Below are 26,044 nucleotides of genomic sequence, written 5' to 3'. Positions count from 1 at the left end.
TGGTAGGTGTGATTCCTCCCCTAGATTATAGGATCTAGATTCTCTTGTGTGTGACCTCATCTATGAGGTGTCTGTGTGGGAAGATAAGGCTTGCCTAGCCTATAAAAGAGGCTATGTACTTGCTGTGATAACACAATCTATCAACATCAGTTCGTGCCTCAGATCTTGTCTCTCACCCTCTCCCCATTTTCAACATAGAACCCAAGGTGTGCCTGGGGCATACACCTTGAGATATCCCAACAGAGAGATGGTGTGTGGAATGAGTGGTGCGTAGGGTAGCCTCATGGAGAGTGTGCAATCAAGGCGGCTTGATCCTCTAAGAGCTATGTGTGGATGTATGCGAGTAAAGTGGAGAGGCGTGTGGAGTACTCAGGTTTCAGATTGTGATCAAAGTGTATGTCATGATATATAGTGTGTGTGTCACTACAATGTAAATATCCTAAGTCAAAGTACAGTTGATCATTTATTTGATCATAATTAAAGAGTTTTATATGTGTTAATTATGGTCAAAGAGTTATTTTAATGGTCAAAGGATTGACTACGGTCAAAGATACTTGACTCCAGTCAAGTAAACCTGACTGCGGTCAGAGAGTGTTGACTTCGGTCAACAAGACTTGGCATGCGTCAAGAGGGTTAACCCTGATTAACCAAGATGTGCCAACTTTGGTTGGAGAGACTTGGCTATAATTAAGGCGCCTTGACCTTTGGTCAAAGCTCTTTAATTATAATCAAGAGTGTTGACTCCGGTCAACCAGAGAATATATATATGTTTATTTGTATATATATTTGTTTAGATGTGCACATGTGTTCAGTGGGGACGCCCACCGTGACTAGGATTAGTCCACAGTGTGTTATTTGCATGCAAAGCGCTAACAATTAATGGGTACCATGGTGGTGCGCTTTAATTAATTGTTGCAGGTACTAGGAAGGATTATTTTTCCTAAGCGAAATGGAAGCCTGACAAGCATCTAGGAGGCGGTTCGTGTGACCGAGAGCTTTGAAGACTCCAGAATGGCCCTTAGTGGCTTGTAATAGGATTTAGTCTAGATTTTAGACAAGTGGCATGTTGCCAATTTGAATGGAGCTTGAAGCTCTTGTAAAAGAAGAGATTATTCACGTTTTGTAAGATGGAGATTTACGAGATAGCTCTACGCTGAACTTCTGTAACAGATTTTCTTGGATGAATAAAGACCTTCGGGGGGGTCCAGCCTGACGAATTGTCCTGGGCCCTAGTGCATCTCCAGAGAGAGGGAGTGAGGGAGAGCTTTTGAGAGTATAAATCCCGTCATTTAAGAGTGGTGATATTGAAGCCATAGCTGTCTTTCACCGGTCAGTCTGGTTTTAGTGTGTGAGGTGTTGCGGTGTGTATCATAATAAGTTGTTGGTATATATAAAAAGCAAATAGGTGTGATCGGCTCCTAGAGGCAGTGGTGAGACCAAGAAATACGTGATATGTGAAGTGAAGGCAGGAGTTCCCATGAGATAGTCAACTACGCTGGAGCCCCCATCCCTCCTCCACGTTGTGAGAAACAATTCAAGCCACCCGAGGAGGGCCAACGAGCCAAGCTACTATAGATGATAAGACCATGTACCCTACTCATGTCCAGTAGTGCATGCACGTACAATGTGATTGGGGCTTGTCTATCTGCGGAGACTTGAGATGTCCGAGCCTCGTCTAGATCAATCTCGGTAAAATGATATAATTATGGCAAAATTCTAGAAGTGATAGGTACATTACCCTTCCTCGCGTTGAAGTCCCCAACAAGGAGAACTTCCCCTCACCTCGAGAAATCCATGATGTCCAGATAGAGGACTGCGTAGGTGACGTCTCTGCCTCCTCTCTAGACTTGAGCAAAGTGTGAGGTCTTGGGAGGAAAGTAACAGATTGCGATGAAGAAGTCCTATCGAGAAGAGTGTCGGATCTGAACCCACAGAAACCTAGCATGTGAATATTGCTCGATGGAGATCATTGCGAAGAGGGATGATCTTATAGTACTGCCACTTCTCCCGATCCTTGAACTCCTCGTGTCTTGGGTCACATCTTGGTATGTTGCCGTCCACATGTATCGACTAACTACCGTCAAAGGACGTTCTAGGCTCTGATGTGTCTCTGTGTAAATGGCTATGTCTCAACTAGTGTAAGACTCTGAGAAATTACTTGAATCTGACCATAGGGTACCATACAGTTCCAAACATTGCATGTCACTCGGTGCTTTGAATCTCATAGACCCTCCTGCCTATGTAGGGGAGCCACGAAGTGCCCGTCGGGGATGTATCAAGAGCTGCCCTTCTCGGACTACTATCCACTTGTCCTCCTTGTAGGCGACATTCCCCTGCTATCCTCAACCGATAGAGGTGTAAGGTCCTCATCCAAGTAGATCTCTGGGTGGTCCCATAAGGCTGAACACTTATGCAATGCCGCACGACGAGCCTCTACGTCTCTAATGTGAGGTTGCTCTCGATTGGGGTCTTGCCCTATATGCTAGCCCCCCTCGATCCCATGCTCCTAGACTCCGAGGATGGAAGTCATGACGCTGGTCGCATCTTCAATGGGGGTGGCAAGTGTACGGGGCATGCCTAGTACTGACATTGAGAGCTTTATTGGCTTTCTACTGTTGCTCTACACTGGTGGCTGAAACAGTGGCCTTCTTAGGCTCCTGTTTTGGGGCATCCACCCATCTAGAAAATCCTTTCGGAGGTGTGATATCTCCTAGCCCAAATTGGATGAGGCTGTTCTGCTCCCTGTGTACGAAGGCGGTGTACCTCCATGAGGAGGCGATCCCAGGTGTCAGATTGGAACGTGTGGCCATGTAGCTGAGTGATGGAAGCAGGGACAGGGGGTTAGGAGACTGGTGAGGTGCGGGGAGATTTGAAATGCGGGCGTGGTGAGTACGGCTGAGGTAGGGAAAGGTGGCTGACTGAGGGGTAAGGGGACAGAAACGAGGCATACTTTAGTGAGGTTTTAGAGACTAAAATGAAATCGTTTAGACTTCACAAGCAGTTGTAGCTTGAATGAAGGGATTTTGGACTACTTTTTGATTAGCCTTCTCCTTTTGTGCTAGCCTTCTTCATGGCTGAGTTTGCCCTGCACCTCCGGAGTGCCGACAGAAACTCAGTACGAAGACTTTGTATAAAAGGATGCTCAAGTATGTGTGGGGGTGTGGATTTGTATGTGAGAGCATATTTTTATACTATGGTCTACACCCACTATTGGGCGCTGATGACGTCAGTGGGGATGTCATAGTAGCTAGTTCTTGCTATGCGTGATGGAGTTTATGGTTTTCAATCTTATGAGTGACTATCGTGAGATTGAAACTGCACCATGTTGTGGTTTTAGAGGATGAGTTTGGGAATGTTCTTGGATTCATCTAGGTATGTCGTGAGGCATAGAGAGTTGGGCTAAGAGGGCATGTCGTGGCTACCCTTGATCCCAACAATGATGATGATGATGCCAACTCCGGTGCTGGTGCTGTCACGTTCATAGGTATGGGAGTTGTGACCTCTAGGGATGGTGTGGTGAATGCTGGTGATGATGGTGATGTAGAGACTGATGTCGAGGTCGAAGCATCTAGGATACAGGTCGTGGTGGCTGCCTTCTGTGTGGCAGTGCTATCAATATGCAAGCCACTTCAATTGCTGCATTTGTTCACATCATCAATCTTGAGTTGTTTCTGTTGTTTCTCATCCTTCTTGGGTTTCTCTTTCTCCTTTTCAGCTCTATCCCCTTTTGCCATTTCCTTTTCTCCTGTTTCTTTTCCCTTGTTGCTTTGCAGAACGTACCCTTTGCTGGAATTTTTAAGGGGGGGGAGGCACACAGCCTTCCATTGCCTGAAGGGGAGTGTTGGTTGGGAGGCTGGCCCAATGGCTGGCTGAGCCTCTATGTGGTGGACTGAAGGGGGCTCCTGCCCACAATAGGAGCCAAGAAACTCCAAATTTGGAGCAGTAAAATGCAGATGACTGGCAGCTGATGTGTAGTTGCTGTTCTTACCAGCAGCTGATTTGTAGTTGCTGAATCACGTCCTGTTCTTGGAGGTGGAGCTGGGTGAACAAGTTCACGATCAGGCTGGGGCCACTCAGGCTGCCTGTGGACAAATTTAGGGGCCTGAGACACAGTCCCACACAGAAAGGCCTGGATCTTGGAGCTAACAGGGAGCAGAATCGCAACAGACTATGGGGGCTGGAGCACTCCTGGAAGGTCTTGTGACAGACGACTAGGGGCTGGAACAGCCCGGGATCAACCTGCAGAGGGTTCTTGCGACAGATTCTTGAGAGGAAGCTGAGGTGGGGAGAGGTTGGGCTGAGGTGCCGGGGGGGGTGTTAGGGTTTTGGGGGGGAGAGAGAGAGAGAGAGAGAGAGAGAGAGAGAGATGGACATTATAACGTTCTCCAGCTAAATAGTCTCCTAGTGCTACCCCTACTAGCTCAGCTGTTTTCTCCCTCCCCTTCCCCCCTCTCAATTATAGAGATCAGTTGCATGCTGAGAGACAAGCTTAAATTGGACAGTTCTCTCTCTCTCTCTCTCACACACACACACACACGCGCGCGCGCACACACGCATTACTTTTAGACTGCTGTGGCCTTCTCTCTGCATGTGTGTCAATCAGACAGGTGGTTCAGGGCCTTCAAATTAAGGCTTGGGGTGATGTATCTAGGCACTGCCATTGTTTTGTCCCTAGATTATCTGTTGGTGTCTACATTAAGGAAACTATCAAAGAGTAAGGGGTGTTGTACATTAGGAACTCTTGGATGACACATGCATATTCTACATATGGGTGGAACTATAAACAATCAAGAAATAGTGGCTATGGTACAAGGATTCTTCCTCCTGGTACCGGGTTTGAGGGAGTGTGAAGAGTCATTGGGTTGCTAGACTGCATCCCCACACAGGGTAGGTGCACCACTTGGCACCTTCAGGTAGACCAACAGGAAACTTGTGTGCTTCCAAGCCGATTAGGATTTTGTGGGTGTATCTTTTCTTCTGAGTAAAAAGTCGTGCCCTCCCCCCCGCCCCTCCCTTCCACTGCCCTTTTCTCTCCCCCTCCAAAAGAGAGAAAAAGTGATGCCTTTTGTGTCTCTATGGCTACTATGAATGTGTGGCTTATATGATAATGGAGGGATTCAAGCCTGCATCTCTCATGAAGGATGGCTAATGAATTGTTAGTTTCACTTTGCTTCGAGTCATATGACCATATATGACTTGCAAATAGGACTCCATTGAACACTGCATATGTGACATTCAGCTCCAGATTTTGGTGTTATGATTATCCATGTGGAATTTTTTAAGTATCTCCTTTTTTATTGCAGTGTATTTTCTGTTTCATGCATTGTGCTGTATTTCCATAACCTTTTTCTTTGTCTTTTTAACAGTCCTATTGTAATTTTTCTTTTGTGTGCTGCAGTTTGGCCTAGACCACACATTGACAACTGGGGTGATTAGGTGTGATACTCATAAGTTTACTCATGGGTTTCTCTGTCGTACATCAGCATTGATGGTGCTTCTGATGTTTGATTTGGCTGTGGTATGTGACTGCTTCTACTGTATATTTGCAGTGGTTTAAGGAGAGAGATCAGCTCAGCCGCCACTGGGCGTCCAATACAGGATGTGATCCAGACAGATGCAGCAATCAATCCAGGAAATAGTGGAGGTCCACTTCTTGATAGCTCTGGAAATTTAATTGGCATTAACACTGCAATATACTCCCCATCAGGGGCATCATCAGGCGTGGGATTCTCCATTCCTGTGGACACGGTATGACTCTTTGAAGTAATAATCTTGAAGCTGGTTCTTGGTAGAATACCTTGCTTTTTGACTGTGTTACAGTGGTCAACTAGCCTCTCTCTCTCTCTCTCTTCCCTCTCTCTAGTCTGCGTGATTGCACACTGACACGTCTACACACAGAAACCCATCTAGCCACTCACCATTGCTCTCCCACAATATATGCTTCAGCTTATCCTATTTGGCTGCTCATTTCATTCTTCAGAAACCCCCCAAAACCCCTCCCGTCCTGGCTGCCTTTTGCCGCCTTTTGGCTGTGCGAAGGAGTCTGGAAAGTAGATTTGTTTTCTGGTGGTCAAGGCAAAATGGGCGGGTTATAGTTGAAGTTGAATATGCTTAGCGTTTTGGGTTAGTGGTAATGTATGAGATTTGCAGGTGAGTTTATTATTCAGCTTAGGGTTGACAATGAGGGGATGGGTACATGCCACATGGAGACGATTTTTTGGGTTATGTCATGGGATTTAGTTGGTTTTGACAGCACTTATGATGGGTTTGGGATAATACAAGTAGAGCACTCAGGGTGATTCCAATACCCGGGTTAATAAATTTACATACTTTTGTTAAAGTGTAGAGCCTCATTTGTCAATACTCGGCCTACACTAACTTGCTATCTTCTCTGTAAGATTCTGCTGTCTGTTTTTAGGGAAGAGCAGACTTCTCCTTTGCGAGTTGGGAGGAGGAAATAGTACATTAATGTCATTGCATTATGCAGGTCAGTGGCATTGTAGACCAAATCGTGAAGTATGGAAAAGTGACGAGACCTGTGTTAGGAATATCTTTTGCACCAGAACAATCTGTTGAACAACTGGGTGTTAGTGGAGTGCTCGTCCTCGACGCTCCACCAGGGGGACCAGCTGGAAAAGCGGTAAATTTATTGGGCATCAAGATGAGCTGCCATTTTGCATGAATAAAAGTATGGGAAGGGGTTTTTGGCCAGAGCTCTTTTGTTTGTGTGTTCATGTGATGCAATAATTGTGGCTTCTGTCCCAGGGTTTGAAACCAACTTCGAGGGATGAATATGGACGCCTTGTGTTGGGTGACGTCATTACCTCTTTAAATGGTCAAAAAGTCAGCAATGGAAGTGATCTTTACAAGATATTGGATCGTTTTAAAGTGGGGGACACGGTAATCTGTTTTTTTACATAAAAAATTTAGAGCAGGAATTCTGTGAAACGTGACCAAAATATTTCGAGTTTTAAGAATGCCCTTCTGATTTCATTTATTGTCTACTCAGGTTACTGTTGAGGTGCTACGTGGGGACCAAAAAGTCAAAATACCAGTGACTCTAGAAGCTAGAGAATGATGTTTTAAATTGTGTAATTTTATAAGCTAAATTTTATGTATAATAGATCAATTGATCCAGTTAGTCATCATTCAAGGAAACTCCCATCAGTTAAGATGGTTCTGGTCCAAAGACCCCATATGAATCTTTCTTATGGAAGAGTGTAATTCTGTTTCAACTTGAATTGTATTGTAACCATCAGGTAGAGCAAGATGCTGCGAACAAGTTGAGATATGAAGGAGAAAAATATAGACAGAATGCATGCAATGAGAGTCGAGTAAGAGCATTAGGTCTTACCCTGATGGTATAGCCCCACTTTTGTGCTTGTATTCATTGCACCATGGACATGCTTGTGTCAGGGCACATAAAATGGAACATTGCCACAATTGTAATCCAATGTTATATACCCTCCTCTTCTCTCTCTTCCCTTTTCTTTTGTCTCAAATTAAAAAAACAAAAGAAAGAAAAAAGAAAAAAGAAAATCGAGAGTGGCTATTTGCTGACTCTACACTAAGAATTGCTTATCTATAAAGGTCCATCTATGTGAAAAAGAATTCCCTTCTTATCATTGCCTTGATTTGCATGGGAGACATCACGGCCCATATACTTGGCACTAATCACTAAGAAGTAGCACTTAAAGTTGCAACTCAATGAAATATGAATAGTACGAAAAAGCCTCTATAGTATCCTCACAATAGCACGAAGAATCAAAATCAAAAGACCACAATTCTTTGAGTGTTAAGGTTAAAATTGAAGCATCTCTAGGTCAAATGCATGCATGTGATGGAATTCACTTGAGGCTACCACTATGAATATTGGGAAACTACCAGCATTAGATTTCTTCTCTATATTCACCCAACACCTTGCTTGTACCAATGTTTTCAACCTCTTCCGCCACCAATGAGCTTGATCAACTCTTCAATATATGAGTCTATTGAGAGCTAGGCGTGATTGAGGCCGTGTGGTGCTTATAATTTAAAGTCCCAATTGAAAGTCTTGTTATTTGTGCATAATAAGTTGTCCTAATGACTAACTACACTTTAGCTCTTTGTTTTATTCAAATCCCATTGATGTTTTCTTATGCCTGACATCAAATGTTGGATGGGGATACATTCAACATCCCCTCTTTCAAATTGTCCATCCAAGTGGTGTTGCACACAAGGTTTCAACCTTGTATTATGGACACCTTGCTATGTTCCCTAAAGGTAAGGCCATAACCATGAGCATCCAGCTTTGAGATGATATGCTTATGATTCAAGTTTTAAACAACCATTGTTTAAAGACTATGCCCATCCCATAAAAGCTACTCGAGAGGAATGTTTAAAAACACAAAATTGGAATTGAAGTGTGATGCCATAGATCATAAGGAGAATGTAGGGCACATGCTAGAACCATGTGACTCTCGAAGTCGTTATGCCTAGCTTCTAAGGTGACATTGTTTTTAGATTGGTAGGTCTACTCTTAAGGATGCAATGCCTTGTCTCTCCCTTGCCTCACTAGCTTCTCTTTGACTTTGAGTTGTGTTTTCATTTGCACTATTGTCTCTCATCCACTTTGCAAAGAAATTTGTTGGTGTTGAATGTAATTAACACCGAGTTTTCTCAAGAATGTTTACTCTTATTAAGTAAAATCTGGTGTTGAGTCCTCATGATCATTTATGTATGGCTATGAAAGATCATTGTGTTGTTGCGAGCCCAATTCCTATCGAGTTTCAAACTTTCAAAGCTATGTTTTAATTATAGCTCTAAGGGGTTGGCTTTGTAGGTGCATGGTTTTCTAGGTGACTTAAAATTTCCATTTTCTTTTGAAATGGGAATGCTGGTGGATCTGTTGGGGAGTGGTGATGCCACTTGTTGGGGAGTGGTGGGAGAGAAGAGATGCATCATGACAATAGTTGAGATCACAAGAATAATCCAGAAGTGTGTTCTATTGATTGTGAGAGAGAAGCCTCTCATTTATAGATTGGGAGAGAGGGTGTCCTAGATCGTAGACACCTCTCCTATATCAAAGGCAATTAGCCCTATATCATAGGGGCTTCCTAAATCATTGGCACCTCCTTAAGCGGTTGCCTTCTATGTATCATCACTTATGTCTTTTTCCCTCACTCTCTTTCTCCTCTTTTCTCCTCTCTCTTTCTCCTAAACTCCCCTAAAACCTCCCAGTTTATCCCACTCTAGCACCTTTTTTAATTTTCATACTCTTCTCCTAATTGTTTCTATCCTCCCCTATTTTTTCCTAGTTTTTCTTATATTTTTTCCTAATTCCGCTAATTATTTCCTAGTTCTCCCTATTATTTCCATTATTTATGAATTTCTTTAATTTTTAATGTTTTCTTAAAGAGTTTTCTAAAATTTTCTTATTTTTTGCTTTTTTTCCTATATTCTCTCTCTCTCTCTCTCTCTCTCTCTCTCTCTCTCTTTTCTCTCTCTCTACTTTTCTAAATTCTTCAAATAAAATTTTAATTATTTACCCTCCTTCTTATACGTTAACTTTTCTTATTTTCTCAAATTTCGTAAAAATTTGTTTATTATATTTTCTCTTATTTTTTCTTTATATCGCAGTTGACCAGATACCTGGTGGATGAAACTTACACCAACAGCTATACATCTTATAAAGGAAGAAAGAAAAAAAGAAATTAGTAACGAAATGGAATGGCAATGTAATGAGGGAAATCATTGAAAATGGTGGATAAAACTTATACCAGGTAGAACACACTATCCGCTTTCCTAATGAAAACATAAACGGGAAAAAGTGTGTGTTTTAGGCCTATAGGAATCCGCCATGGGAACAGGCAGTGGTCTTGGACTTGGTATTATGAGAGTGAAAAAACTTCTTGTAATTCTCAATATTACATTTAGAATGAAACATGAGAAATACAATAAGGTAGAAACCCTTTAGAAGTTAGAACCCCCAATATGGGGTGATCATGAGCAAGCAAAGTAATGAAGACTTGATCTCATTGGAAGCTACATTGAGGCATATTCCAATGTGGGGGACTATTACCTGCATCCATCCAAGAGAAGGTTATGTTAGAATACATACAACTTCTAACTTGGGCCTACAGGTGTCATACACTCTGACTGCTTGTTATCACAGTCAAGAATACGAACCAGTAGTCAACCAAGAGAGCTAGCAAAAACATAACTTTGAAAAGAAAATCTTTTGGCCAACCATGCCATAATGCAGTTAGCCATTTGTGTCCTTGCAAAGCAACACATCACAATGGTAGAGATCAAAAGTAATATCCTTGAAAAACCTATTCCGACAGTAGGTCATGACTCCAAATGGATTTTGGATCGACCCAAGTAAATGCTGGCATTGTGAACTCAACCTGTAACAAAGTACACAATTCAAAGGCAGGTCACCATGTGTAGTGAGCGCTCATATATGGTCTTTATCAATAGAAGAGAGTTAGCTAGGAACACCCATGAATCTCAAGATGCTTGGAAACACCACATCTTGCAACAACAGTCAATACAAGGTGACATGAAGCTGCCATTAAAACCATGTGATGATATAGAGTATCCACACCATAGTTTGCAGATTACTCTGTAACACTATAATGCTACGAAATGTATGCTAGTAGACCTAGTCAAGGAACTGATAGAAGCTAGGGGTTTATGGGACTCGAGTGAACCATATACTACAAAGGAAATTCTCTTTGGGGCTCGAAACAAACTTATAGATATTGTCACAGCATTTTGGAATAATATCATCGCCATAACAATTGACAGATCAACATAAATGAAAGCAAGGAGAGGGTGATGGAGCCCAGGCTACCAAAGGATGCTTAGAGAGACCCATATTCCTTGTAAGTTGAAGAGGTGGAAGAATTCCAAGAATAAGTACTTTTTGAAGCATAACTAGGACTGTTACAAGGAAAATTTGTCTCTAATACTTGGCTAGATACGCCTATTCAATGATTGTAGTTATATGTAATTTTTTTTTGCAAAACCGTTTCATAAAACAAACCATGAAAACAAATGCAGTTTGCATTTATATAATTAACACCACAACAATGCTTTCTTACTCATGATTGGATTATCCTTATTTAAGCATAATCTACATCATCAGAGGTAAGGAGGTCAACAAGATGAACAAGAGCTAGAAAGGTGGTGGAATCTTAAAGAGTGTATGCTCACAAAATCATGATAACATATGTAAATCGAATATGCAATTACTAGACCGGGATAAACCCAAGTCAAAAAGCAGACATCAAATCAATATAGGAAGATGAACTTAGCTACCACGGATCAAGTAAAAGGATTCTAGAGAGTGCAACAATTCTCTGTATCCAAGAGTGCAGAGCAAAAAAAGCATGGTGCTAGAAACCATCATAGTAGCTATTGAGTCATCGTAGCTACTGGGTTGCCATAGCTAGAGCCATAAGAGATGATGAACACCAAGATTTACCTTTTCTCCATAGCCAGAGAATTAAGAGTAGAATAGACACAGGCACTCGTAAATAGTTGATGCATCATCCACTTGGAGTGAGAACAGCCGAGCCTAGGAATCGAGGAGCAAGCTGGAGACTAGTGGCAATGAAGAAAACCATCTCTGTTGGCAGATGAGTGTAGAGGATAATAGCGATAGCAAAATGCATAGAGAGCGCAGGGAATTGAAGCTTCAAAGAATGGAGGGGAAGCATGGTATATAATGTACAAACTTTCACCATTGTTTTCTTGAAAATTAGTTTATTTTTTATGTTGATCATCATGATTTTCTTTAACTTATAAATAAAACAATGATCCAAAGCCAAACTACAAAAAATTCAAATTTAAAATTGTTCATAAACCAAGGAAATCTCATGAGGGAGCTAACATTTTATTCTGATTTCTAGTCTCAAATGCTATAAAGGTGTTGCTACCAAATTATCAAATGCTCATCTATTTGCTGTGACTTTACAAAAACCGAGTATGATGAGATGCTATAGTATTTATGCCACGGAGATTTTCTTGAGGATATGCCCAAGATAAGGACAGGCAATTGGCCTTAAAGTCTCGGAAGGATAGCTTAATTGGTGGATACTTGTATTGCTAGGGTGTTGATGGAATTTTGTAAAGATGGGTTCTGCCACGTGACTAGACTAAGGTACTCAATGAGGCACATACTAGTCCTACAAAATGTCACTTTGGTGGTGGTCTTACTGCTTCGAAGAGTTTTATAAGCAAGATTTTGGTGGAGTGCTCGCTTTAATAATGCACATGCTTGTAGTGTTGAGTGTGTGATGTCTATCCATGCATAGAAAGGTTGCTTCCTGCAAACCACATGCCATTGCAACTAAGTCAACCATGGGAAGCATTCTAGCACTGGGATGGGTCCATTCAAGAATATGGCTCAATATACACATAATAAATTTATCTTAGCAGCCATAGATTATGCTACTTAATGGGATAAGGCTAAAAGGTAACTTGGTTCAAATGATAGTCGGGTTTATTTTTGAGAATATCATTTCCAGATATGGCTACCCAATTTAATTCATTAGTGATCATAGAGCTGATTTCATGAATGAAGTATTTGAGCTATTGATCGAGGAATTTATGGTGGTATAGTAAGTGGTAACCACTTACTATCCTTGTTGTAATGGTCAAGCCAAGTCCACTAACAAAACATTGAAGCTGATGCATACTAAAACTATTAGTATGCATCATCGAGACTGGGACATAAAGCTTTTTGCTGCTTGATGGGCTTACTGGATAGCCTATAAGGTCAGTACACATTTAACTCCTTTCCACATGGCTTTTGGATTGGAAGATATTGTTTCATCAAAATTTCTAGTCTTGAGCCTATGAGTTGTAGTTGAACATCACCTAGGTGAACTAGACATAATTAATAGGTGCATCAACTCACCGTGATGGATGAGTTGCACACTTGAGATGTGTGGCCATAGTATGTGATACAAAGGAGCAATAAAGCTTGGCATGATCATATATTGTTATTAGGAAGCATCTTAAAAAGGGCATGTTGGTACTTTTATAAAATGCCAAGGTAGGGCCACTAAAGACTAATATCAAACTCAGATGGAATGAACCATACATGTTGATTGATGTCTATAGAAATGGTACAGTCCAATTGGCTAATTTGTAAGGCTTTTACGGCAAGAGGTCTAGAGTGCAAATGCAACTGAAGAACTACTTTAGCCATATGATGTGGATACACACATTATCCCCCTCGATAATATGCAACTTCATCTTGACAAATTGATTTTCAACTTTCCTTGATGCCCTTTGGCATGTCAAAGCACACCTCAGTGCCAAGTGTCATACGTTGTGACATTATTTTGAGTCAAAGATATTTCATTAGTCATCACAAGGCTACCTCATCTATAAGGTCATTGATCCAAATATGCAGCCTTTATTTCAATTACTCTTAGAATATATAGGATTGAAGAAAATCACCAGATTCATCCCTAGGGTGTTTGTGGCAAAGGCCATTGTAGCATACGAAGACCAGGTGTAGATTTATTGGCTCAAGATATTTTGAAGGAATTTTGGCTCTCAGATCGAGCATGTTTGTTTGAAGAGCTAGGCTTACTGCAAACTTGGCCCACACCTAAAAATGTGTAAGCCTCCTCCACCCCTCCTTTTTTGAGTTGAATTTATCAACGAACAAGGTCCACTACATTTGTCCTCCACATAAAAACCCCTCTAGTTCTTGAACTTCCATAGCCCTCTCCTCTAACAAATGAGCTTGCCCCATCCCATGAGACCATCTTAGATCCTTCCCCTTTGCCACCACCAGTATCCCAAATAATAGCCTCATCACCCCATTCTGAGTAGTAGTCCTCTCCTCCTTCTCTAGTTAGATTTGTTGAGGAGCAGTCCTATGACGATGTGCAAGAACAAGTTGGTGAGACTATGACTAGTACGAGTGAGCAGACCAAAAATAGAGTATCTAGGGTCAGACCCCTCTAATCAACTTTGAGAAGTCAAGTGGAGAATGAAAAACCGCTAGATCTCATAATGTATATCTCCCAAGTGACAAGATGGCTCCTGAGCCTAATATCTCCGATAATGAAGATCTCATAATGAATATCTCCCAAGTGACAAGATGGCCCTGAGCCTAATATAGAGAAGGAGGCACCATAGGGTGAAGAAGGAAAAGAGAGCAAGCTAGAGGTGCACAATGAGTGAGCCACGGCCATGATAGAGACAGAGCAAGTTATGGGAATAGCCACTTCAACACTCCAAAAATTGGAGGTAGATACTACTTCCTTACTTGTCCCATTACAGTCATTTAATGGGAAAATTGTTTAGAGAATAATAGATCACAAGGGCAAAGGTATTGTCAATGAATCATCATGTTTGAGTGACCAGGTCAACACAACACATGTACCCCCCAATTAAGCTATTGTGCCATAGACTAAGACTACTCAGGGCACCCGGATAAAAGATCCAAATAGAGTAGCTATTCTTAGCAAGTTGCATATGGGAGATACCTTGATAGAAGGTCAAAGATTTAGTTGCCATTCTTCAAATCCTACACAAGAAGTACCATTGATTCCCCCCCCTAATTATGTGCTGCAAGGTGAGGGGATTCATCCCTTGTTCCATTTTGAAGATACACATCCTCTAAGCACTATCTTTGAGCGTTGGCAACAGTTAAGGGAAATAGGTTTGGAAGCAGCTCGGATGATGCAAAACATTGTTGCATAGTGGGTACCATCCAAAGTTTGACGCATGAGCACAAGTGCAAGTAACAGTTCCATTGGATCAATCAAGTACGGCCACAGTTGTTCCAGTCATAAGAGTAGAAATCTTTTTTGGGGAAGAAATTATTTAAACAAAGGAGCCCACCGAGAAGAGCACAAACGCTTCTCTTCTTGGCCCCGCTACTTTCTTGGGTGTTCAGTTTTGATAAAGGTATGTAGACTTCACCCTTGTATTATTCCAATATTGCGGACCTGTTATCACATTTTTTGAAGATCATAGCTTAAATAATTAGAGTGACCTACAGATCCGCTCTTTGCATAGCGTGCAATCTCTCTTGAGAATTACTCCACTGAGTCTGTTGTATAAACCATCCCCTGGAGGATATCGGTTTTCATGGGTTGCAGGATTTCAAGAAGCAATTTTGGACGAATATGATAATCCCACAAAGTAGGTATCCAAGTATGAGTGGGCAGCCAATGCTTTTGACTTAATGGTAAAGGAGGAAGCCACCAAGCAATGGGAAGCTTTTGCGATTGAGCATGGCAAGATATCAAATCAATTGGTGAACATGCCTTGACCTGGAATGGCCAATCTTCTTGCTTACTTCTCTCAGCAATTGTGACTTCTCGAACAGTTGCTCGGCTCTAGATGCACTGAGGCAACCGCCATGTACAACCACATTTTTTATGGTGTGTAGAACTTCAATTGAGAAATGGGTGGATCCTCCATCCAATGTGCACGGCTACTAGATGATATGGCTTGGTATTGTGTGGAGTTAACATTGATAACACAGGAATGGATCAAAGTGTGGCACAACTATCTAGAGCATGCACCACTTGACATCAATGGCATTCACCCGTGGCCACAATAGCCACTCACACCACCATCATGTCTGTCCAAAGACCTTGAGCCTCAAGGACAAGAAGTGCCCATCGATACTTTCGAGCTCTACACAAATCCTCTGCTCTGACTCTCATCACACAACCCCAGCAACAAAGCTCGACACCCAAGTGAAGGAGAATTAGTTTTGGTCCACAAAAGAAATGCTCCACTAGTGAACCAAGCAACATCTTAAGCGAGTGCCCAGAGAGCTATGAGGACACAACACAAGCCAATCCGATGCAATAACCCTTGGTTAACCCAATGACTCAGATCAGCAGGTCAGCCTCGGTCAAGATCACAAAGATGAGTAGGAGTGGGATGTGGCCAACATCAATAGCCAGGTGGTGTGTCTCTAGGTTACCAAGAAGGGAGAATAAAGCCAATCATAGCTAGAGGTTTAGCAGATTTGAAGGAATGAATTAAGGTCTTAATATGTAGGAGTTACTTGTGGATTGTAATAGGTTCTTTCCTATACTATTCTAGTCTTGTTTGTTGTGCATAGGTGGGCTATTATTTCTCATTAGAGTCTTGTGCCTTAAGTTGAGGCGAGCAAGATCAAGGATCATCAGAGTGCTGGTTCTGTGGCTATGGTAGTTTGTAACTCAACAAATCTTCTCAAGCAATACAAGTGTGTTTACATTGTTGAGTGTGTTACTTCTTGCATTTTTAAGCATTAATTGTATTCTAACTAAGTGCTTAACCATGCATCTCCATACGTTTTTCCCCATGCAACACAAACCTCAATTGTTAGTGTTTTCTATTGATACCTATTTCTACATCCCAAATGACATAGGAAAAGTCTGCTATAGCAACTCTAGGATTGCAAGGGAGGGCATCTTCTTATATAGTGGAGCACTCACACTGAGTTGGGGCACAAGATTATTAGTTGAACTGGCAGTGAGAAAAGGACCGTCAACACACATTCATCCTCATCTAAATTCCAAGTCATCCTCTTTCCATGACTCATTAAGAGAGTGTCTTGATGAATGTGAACTTTGCAAATCGTCCACCTCTATCATTTTCTTCTTCTTCATCATCATCCATGCTAAAGAGAGATATTACATACCACAATCAGGTTCAAAATGATTATGATAGAAAAATACATATGTAAGTCAAGTCAAGTAGAAAGTTATTGTTCCTTTGTGATTTGCCAACCAAGTTGTGACAAACAATGTATAAAACATGACCAAGAATATTGAATATTAATTCTCTTCACATACTCTTGCCATCATCAAATGTATTGGCAAGTTCTTGATTGATGGGGTCTATAAAATTCCATTCATGGGGGTAGTTCTTGGGTCGTATCTGACTTGACTGCAAACATATTGATGGTCATGGTGTGTTCCTTCTAAGTCTATAGGTCAACCCTCACAATTTTTCCATCCTTGTGTAGATAAATTTGATTAAAGGCCTGATCATGTACTAGGCCTATGGCGCACATGAAAGGTCTACCTAGGATGAATCATAGCCATCTGGTTGCCCATGGAAATCCATCACCACAACCGAGAAATGGTAGGTCAGACCAAAGGTTTTGATCTTTATGTCCTTTAGGACCCCACTGGCTATGTCGTCACACCATCGGCTAGTTTCACAATTAGATTGGTGCTTTCCATCTTAGGCTTTTCCCATTTTGCCCAGCACTGCTTTGTGATGATACTGACACCCGCTCCACCATCCAAGATAGACATGGCCTTCTTGTTTTGGTAGAAGATGGGAATTATGGCATTCATGTCATTAGCTAATTGTCTTGCCAGAATGATACACCACTGAGGGGACAATAGGTGATTTCTTAGGCTATGCCTTATCCTTCATGTTGTAAGCTAGTAGCATGGTGGTCTAGCTCAAATGGCTTTAATGAAGTGGTGGATGCTGCCAAAAGAGCAGAATGATGGTGTGGATCATTTAAAAGCCAATCCAAGGATGATGACTCAAGCAGTGGGTCAGACTCAGACAGATATGAATCTGGCAGTGACACAAATGATGAGACAGAAATAGACATTGACGAATCCAATAGTGATTTGGATGATAAGGACAGCAAGTCAAAGAAGAAAAGGAAGCATAGTAAGAAGAAATCGAGCAAAAAGGAATCAAAGAAGTCCAAAAAGGAAAAGAAGAAAGCAAAGAAGAAAACTAGCAAGATGGAGAAGTTGTTGGAAGGAAAACTTAAGAGTTTGGGGGTAGCTAAGTCAGCATCCTATTTAAGCTATGCAATATACAAGAAGAACCATTCAATGGAGATATGTTGGTACAACCCAATTACCCGAATGAATTCGATGCAGTAGGTAACCCATACACTGGAAATAGGAGCCAACCAGGTAACAATTGATCTAGTGGCAGCACAAAATATGGCCCAGATCCAGTAGAGAAACAACTAGAATCACCGAGGTAATTGGAATCCACAAACAACGGGGGGCCAATTTTTTTTTTTTGAATCAAAAAAGACAGTAAATACTGTTTGGAGAATGGGCATCGGCAAGGCCTAGATTGCCCAGTGGTGCAAACACAAAACAAAGCATGGACTCAAAATCACATGTTGGCCACCAAGACGCGGACCTCCTCAACAAGAGCAGCCATCAACACAAACGAATGCGGTGTTGATCAAAGAATGGGGTGACATTGACCATTTCCATAGCTCACCTATACGAGTTGCAGTAGTGTGATTGCTAGACGTGCATGAAGTAGGGAAAGCTACCATATATTGAGGTGGAGAAGATTAATGTGTATGTAGTGATAGGGTATAAGGGTCCCGTTCGAGAAGCTAAAGTGGAAGCGTTACCAAAGAAGAAAGAGCGCTTGAAATGGAGGGACCAAGAGGAGGTTTGAATGACAACCTTGAAGCAAATTGAGAAGATGCAAGCTTGCGGCAAGCAACAAGAGGAAGGGTGACCATTTACACCGAAGATACACAAAGCCGGATCAGATTCTCTCGGAACCAGTTTGATACCACTAAAAGATGCGAAGGAAAGACCTATGGTTCATATTTATGATAAAAATCCTAGATTGGAAAACTTTTCAGAAGGACTGCTGACCGGCCTTGAAGAAGGCAAAAGTGAAGATCGAGGTAGATTGCCTATTATGAATGGTCCCCAAAGGTAGGAAAAGGCAAGTGGCAGATGTGATGTGGCCTCGTGTATAATTCCCACCCTGGGAATTCATACCACCAACTCACTTGTATGAGGACACACCAATTGCATGTCGGGCCTAAGGACATGTGAACATCATACCGTAGTACATGTTCAAGAGGTTGGGACTTTTTGGTATGGAGGCTGCCCCATTTTTGGTCCACATGGTAGATTGGGAGAATTTACCAATTGGCATAATCCATAATCAGGTAATTCACATGCAAGGCATGGTGTTTTGCATAAATTTGTATTCTAGCAAATGAAGATATGCACTATCCCATGTTGTTGGGTAGGCCATGGTTTAAACATGCTAGAGTGAAGTAAAATTGAGGTTCCTCAATGATCATAATACAGAATGGCAAGAAGAAGCTTAAGATGCAAATGGTCTCGAGTATAGCCTTGAAGAAAAGGGAAAGGGAATGACCTATCATGGCACACGGGATGAACATGGGGATTGATCTTGATGATGACGCGAGGAGCAAAAGTTTCTAGATGCAAATCCGTTGGTGGTTAGACTATTTGAGATAGATGTGGAAGAAGTGTTTTGATAGAGGATCTGGGGGAAACAACCCGGTTCATATATTAATAGTCAAAGATCTAGTACCCGAGGAGGCATTTGAACCAGAGGAGGCTCAACTTGACATATCGTATCTAGAACCGGATGAGGGGGAAATAGCACTCTATTGGAAATATGGAGAGGAAATAATTTTGAAGGCCGAATTGGCATATGAAGACCAGATGTGGAGGACGTCCTGCATTAAAGAAGATGATTTGGAGGAATTTAATCTGGGACTAGAGGATGATCCAAAACTAGGAAAGCTGAGTGCGTTTGCTATAGGAGAATTTTGATGGGAGTTGGTCTAGTTGTTGTAGGAATACAAAAATATTTTTGCATGGGAGTACGCAGACATGAAAGTAGGAGATCTGACTCTTTGTGTTCATTGCATCAATCTGAAGAAAGATGCCAAGCCCGTTACCTAGCAGTGTTATTGGATGAACCTGATTTTTGGAAGTAGGTCAAAAAGGAAATTAACAAGCTGCTAAGGGTGGGATTTATCTATTCAATGGATGAGGTAACCTACCTGTCTTTGATAGTCATCATTCTGAAGAACAATGGGAAGCTATGGATTTCCAAAATCTATAGTTTTTTAGATGGCTTCAGCAGATACAACCAGATCCAGATCGTCAACTTGGCTGTTGAAGTGTACTTGGAAAGATCTATAATTTCATCAAAGGCTAGCACACAACACATGCAATCTGCCATTGTGGCTAGATTGGGGGTTTCTCTTCATGTGCCATGAGGATTGGAACTCTATACAACAGGGCAAGTGAGGAGACAAAGATGAAGATGCCCAACATAGTGAAGAGGAGACAAAGACTTCAGGACTGTGAGTAATGGAATATTCTATGTAGCACACAGACAAAAATATGGAACTAAGCAATGCTTTGAACGATGAACAATATAAACCAAGAATCCATACAATTTTCTGCATCAGCTTACAGAGATTCCAGATGCAGACATCAAGGTTGCAGAATATAAGAGAGCCCAAGTGATTTACGCGGATAAGCTGGATTCAAGTTATAATCTGGTGACTACATATCATGAGCATACTTACCAAAGCTTCAAGAAAGCTTGATTGCAAGGAGATCCTGACAAGATTGTGGTAGCCCCTTCAATGTAGTCTGAAATGATTTGTGTAATTGGAGAGAGAGTGAGTCCACATGAGAGAATACTCTGACTCAACAAGGATTCTTAGTAATGGGGCAAGCAGGAGGAAGCTTGCAGCTGTGTGTGAGTGAAAGAGAGCAGTCTAGGCACTGCAATGTCGCTTGCAGCGGCAGCAGAGTGAGTGAGAGGGAGGACAACAATTTCTGGCAATGGAACAAGTAGGAGGAGGATTGCACCTTTGTTAGAGAGAGAGTTGGTGATGGAGCAGGCAAGATGAAGACTGCATCTCTGTGCATGAGAGAGAGAAAGAAAGAAAGAAATAAAAAAACTATTATTATCGTCCTCTGGGGGCCTGAAATTGACCCATGGGACCCAATGGAATGTTACAAAAAAGTCTCCTTCTTTGAAGAAGGGTGGAGTGGACAGCTAGCATGTTGCTACCTGTGTAATACATTGGTCACGGTATGCGAGAGAAGAAGAAGAAGAAGAAGAATATATTATCGTCCTCTGAAGACCAAAACCGGCCTATGGGACCTGAGCAATACAATATCACAAGTACATGAAAGCTCCTCCCGAAGATGGGAGGGTGGAAAAGAGAAACCACCTTCTAGGATTCAGGTGGATTCCTATGCTTGAAGAGCTTATACACAAATGTTCCTAAAGCTGAAGGTGACCCTTTATGCAGCAAATCAGCCAGTTTGTTATGTCCCTCAAGGAGGTGATTGAACTCTTCCCTAATGTGTGCATAGTGAGGGCATATCATTACCATGTGTTCTTCTGTTTCAACCATACCTTGATCACATAGTTGGCATATTCTACTCTCCCTTGGCATCTTTTTCCATCCCCCTGTTTCTATTTGCAGCTGGTGTGATCGGGTGCGAAGTGAGGCTAAAGCCCTCCGTTTATGCACTGCTATAGGTGTACATATGTACTTCTGCGTTGTTGTCTCCCTTCCTGTATAAATTGACCAATATTCGGGGTTGATATATGTGCGATAGTACTCAAATTTATCTTTGTTTTCTGCTGTTTGCCATTTCCTGTGTAGTGCATTCAGCAGGTCATAATGAAAAGCCTCTTCATCAATCTCCTCTGAAGAGTAGTTTAAATACTCTTCTACTTCCCACTTCTTGAACCATTTTTTTAGGTCCTGTGCCCATCCGGATGTCAAAATCTTGCCCTTGTTTGTCTTTTGAAGCTTCTGACTTTCATTCCATGCTCTCTTTGGTAGCCTTTCATTATCCATGCACTTGACCTTTGTGATGTATCTGAGTACTCTCTTCAGAGCATGTAGCTCTATGGGTATACATCCTGTCTCTAGGAGTAACAAAGAGTATGGTGTAGTAGCCTTGATGCCCAGGTGCCTCCTAATGAAAGACTTTTGCATTTTCTCTATCTCATTCCACGTTGATGGAGATATACTCCCACCCCATACCTCTACTCCGTAGAGTACTGTCTGTATCACATATGCCCCAAAGATCATATTTCGTACTTGCCACCTTCTCGTATTGCTATTGTTGCACTCATTTTCAAATTGGAAGTATTTTGCCCATCCTGCATCAAGTCTCCGTTGCACACAGCTGTTCCATCTATTATTGGCAGGGATTTCAATACCCAAGTATTTGAATGAGTGCACTGTCTCAATGGGTTGTCCTTTATATAAGATTTGGAGGGGGCTGCTTGGCTGTATAGTCTTGACTATCATGAGTTTAGTTTTGTTGACATTAATAGCCATCCCACTCTCTGCACAAAATATGCTGAAGATATCCATCATTTTTTGCATCTTACTTTCACTATCAGTGAAAACAACCACATCATCTGCGTAAAGAAGCAACCAAATCACGAGACCTGCTAGATGAGGGCTGTATAACTCATCTTTACATGCTTCTTCATTCACCAACTCCTCAAGTCTATCAATGCATAGGCCGAACAAAGTGGGTGAGAGCGGACATCCTTGTTTTACCCCCATATTACTATAGAACTCTTGTGACATCCCATCCTATAACTGAAATTCAAATTCAAAAGATAGATACACTCCACGTATGGGCTAAGTGTAACTACCGGTTAACATTATGCTCACTTACAAACAAAACCAAAACATGCTATTCAACTGTGCTTCCTAGCATTGTCCATGGACATGCTTTTTTGAGCAGGTTAATGTGCTTCCACCCTTGTATGCTAGAGTTAGTACTTTGTCAGTGAACGTGCGAGTGGATCGTTCATAATGTGTAGGTTCCTTTACCGGATCACAATTTGCATCCAAGAATGCTGACAAAAACGAAATATTATGCGCAGGTATGTCTACTCATTCTTCTTCCATAAAAAATAAGGGCTGAGGGGGAGTCACTCTTGTCAACACTTGAATGCTCTCAAGGAATACCCAAGTGTACTCATAGGGATCCTTTTCTTCTATTAAACGTGATTCATCCCTATATATATATTTTTGGGTGGTCGCTATCTCCAACTCCACGAGTCAAAGGGGGGACATTTGATTATCGGCATTGACATAGCAAGTTATGTCACCCGAACTCGTTGCAAATGTCATTGGAATTGTTGTGGTTGCACTTGCACTACCATGTGTAGTGTCAACGTGGATGGTTGTTATAGCACTAAAATTTGCGCTTGACCATCCAACCTAGTGCCATCTTCTTCATCATCTAGCTCCTGTCTCTTGGGTCGAACTCCTAGTTGTTCTATGGGATGGTTGAGGTCTTGCAATAGAGCTTGAATTTGTTGTAGTTTGGTGGCCCTCTATGTCACGATTGGCATTCTCCTCATAAGTTTGTTGTGACTCAGCTATTATTCCTTTTAGGGCCTTGAACTTCTCCTCTTGTTGGACCATGAGCCACCTTTGTGAAGCAATGGTATCCTGAGCCACCTTCAAAGCAATCATTGCTTCATATATTGATGTATAGCCTTGTCATGGTCAACTCAGAGCTACTTGTGCACTACCTAAAGATGAGTATATTTCTAGTCTATCTTCTTTTCTCTCTTTGTGAGGATCCACTAAATCTTGGTACTAGCCCACAGTGGAATGACTCTTGCGGTCACAATACCCATGTGTGTGCCAATTGTCGAGCAACTTCCATTACAGACTCCCGTTGCTACTACTGCTGCCAGTTGTAGATGACCACATGTGGGATTGACAAGTCCTTTGAGTAGAAAAGAGGGTTAATGACCCCTCTTGGCAACACAATTCATGGGGGAGGGAGTCAAGGTATTTGTTGGGCTACTAACGGGGATGGTCACAAAACGTACTAAGGTGGCAGTTGTTCTCTTTCCTCCTCCTCATCTATAATTTGGATCTCCTTCCCCTTGCCAGCCCTTTATAGCTCTGAGTCATCATTGGGCACAACTTGGATTTCTGAAGTGGTAGAGATGGCGGGTTTGTAGAGGTATTATGGAGATCAATTGCCCCATGGTCAACTCAGGCAACCACTGTCTCCACAATCCATAGGCGTTAGGTGTGCTCCTGTGTCAATGCCCAAATTGCTAGAAGTGCAAGTGTTTCCTTGGACTTTTGTTGTCGCTTGTTGCCACTTCTCCACAACATTCACACGATGTATAGGGTTTCAAGGATTTTTGTCACCTATAGTATATTGGTATTGTTGTCGTTGCCATCGTTTTATATGTGTAGCTTAGGATCTCAGGTCATATTCTAGTGAGAGACATTGGCTCAAGTGTGGGAAGCAAATATTGTGCATGCTTGCATGAAAGGAACAATTAGCAACATGGTTGGGGGAATGAAGGCTTTTGCCTCCATTGGGAGTTTAAGGTTTAGAAAAAGTTTTAGGGTCCAAAAGGAGGTTTGAGGGTCCAAAAGGAGGTTCAAGTTTAGAAGGGGAATCCAGGGTTCACAAAATAGAGTACATGGTAGAGAACTTGTCTCCCTCATAGATCTTAAAGGACAAGGGTTGAGGAACTAATCTAAAAGGGTAAGGGTTTAGGGGAAGCATAGGATTGGAAGAGAAAGAAGGTGTAGGAGCAAAGGGGTTGTGGGAGAGAGATGAGAAAGAATGTGTTTAGTCCTAGTAGTGAGATCCACTGCACTCCACTCTGGGTTGGGAGCAATGCAAGTGCTTGTCTACCACTTGTGTCACACAAACAGCTTCCGAATTGTTACAGTAAAACTCCATGAGAGGAAGAGGGGGAGGGGAGAAGGGGGAAGAGAAGAGGAAGGGGAAGGGAAAAGGGGAATGAAGAAGGGGATATGAGGGAGAGGGAATGGCAATCACAAAGGCACTATGATAGGAAATGAGGAACACTCAAGACAACTCATGGAAGAGAAGAGCTTGTATTCCCAAATGTGTGCATACAACATTGAAGACCAAACATTCCACCTTTTGAAGGGAAGGCTAACCATTTTCATCCTACCATTCCTATTCTCTCTTTTTACAAAATTTTGGGGCCCATCTAGCTCCAAGTCATCTTGCTTTCCCTTTCTTTGTCTTTGCTTCTTGTGGCCCTGCTTTTGTTGTTGCATTTTCATGCTTTATAAATGGAAATTGTGTTATCCAAGTATGATTGGTTGAGGTATTCATGGCGGTATGCTATCTTATACCTTCCCGCGTTGTTAGGCCAAGTTCCCAAGTTGCTAGTCCTGCACAAGTGCTGCAAAATGGCGCTCATGTTATTCTATTTTGGGCAACTATTTCAAAAACCTGGGCAACTATTTCAAAACTTCCCACCTCCTTGCATGATCCTTGGTAGAAAAAAGTGGTATAATGCATCCCCAAAACCTGAACCCAGGTAGCAGTCTTGAAATTTCCTGTTTGATTTAAGAGAACCCCAAAAAATGGCACCTTTGTTAACCAATGTGACTCTGTTATTACCTACTATGACTCAGTTGACCCATGTGGTTAACATGCCCTCCTTCTTGCTCATGAGCCATCCCTAGATCACAGTTTGTGGAGAACCTAGGAGCTTATGGCTACTTGCATTAGGTAGTAGCAGTCTAGTTGTTGAGGGGAGATCTTGCAAAATTGTGGCTGGGGATTCCATAAGTGAGTGTCATGCATGTCCTTGTATGTGCTGATATGATAGCCATGTAAATTACAACCCAAACGTACATGTGAGTGTCCTACCCTTGTGATGGCCCTTCATTCATATCAAAAACAATTTAACACTTGAGGCGGAGGTAGTGTTCTTTTGCTATTTTTTCTCGTTCAAGAATATTCATAGTAGAATAATGATAAGCTAAATAAGTGGACTGTAGCTACTATAGCCAGGTCTGTTATCAAGATTAAGTGCCATTGAATCGTTGGAGTTGGTAGACAAGACTAGCGGTATGGCAGAGGTAGTATTCTTTTGCTTTTTTTTCTTGTTCGGAAATATTCATAGAAGAATAATGATAAGCTAAAAAAATTGGACTGTGGCTACTATAGTGGGTTCCGTTACCAAGACATAAATGTCATTGAAGTACTGAAGTTGGTAGACAAGACCGACAGTCATGGCAACTAGGGGAAAGTCAAAGCAAGGAAAATTGAAGCATATGTTAGGGTGGCTGGCTTGAAAGGAGCAAAATTCAAACCAAGCCCACCGATGGTGCATGGGCATATAAGTGGGATGAGCTCACGGGTTCCAGCTAGTATCAAATTAGATTGTCCAAAATTGGTGTTGCTTGAGAAATGGGATGCACCAGGTCGATTGTATTCCTGTTCGTCAT

The 26,044-nt window shown here is 41.9% G+C and overlaps 1 protein-coding gene across 1 annotated transcript in view; it reads left to right on the top strand.

Moving 5' to 3' along the window:
- LOC147888049 (protease Do-like 1, chloroplastic) overlaps positions 1-7,456 on the top strand; it is a 43,449-nt gene extending 35,993 nt beyond the window's left edge. The window contains exons 4-8 of the mRNA XM_087393396.1: positions 5,399-5,436; positions 5,550-5,748; positions 6,488-6,640; positions 6,766-6,900; positions 7,010-7,456. Coding sequence (XP_087249522.1) covers positions 5,399-5,436; positions 5,550-5,748; positions 6,488-6,640; positions 6,766-6,900; positions 7,010-7,078 — 594 coding nt within the window. The 3' untranslated portion in view covers positions 7,079-7,456. The remainder of the gene's footprint in view (positions 1-5,398; positions 5,437-5,549; positions 5,749-6,487; positions 6,641-6,765; positions 6,901-7,009) is intronic.
- Positions 7,457-26,044: the final 18,588 nt, after the last annotated feature.

The sequence above is a fragment of the Dipteris shenzhenensis genome, chromosome 22, assembly GCF_047967505.1.
Source record: "Dipteris shenzhenensis isolate YYH24624 ecotype China chromosome 22, Dip_SZ_1.0, whole genome shotgun sequence".
In the NCBI taxonomy this organism is placed as follows: Eukaryota; Viridiplantae; Streptophyta; class Polypodiopsida; order Gleicheniales; family Dipteridaceae; genus Dipteris; species Dipteris shenzhenensis.
This window is presented reverse-complemented; position numbering and strand designations above follow the sequence as displayed.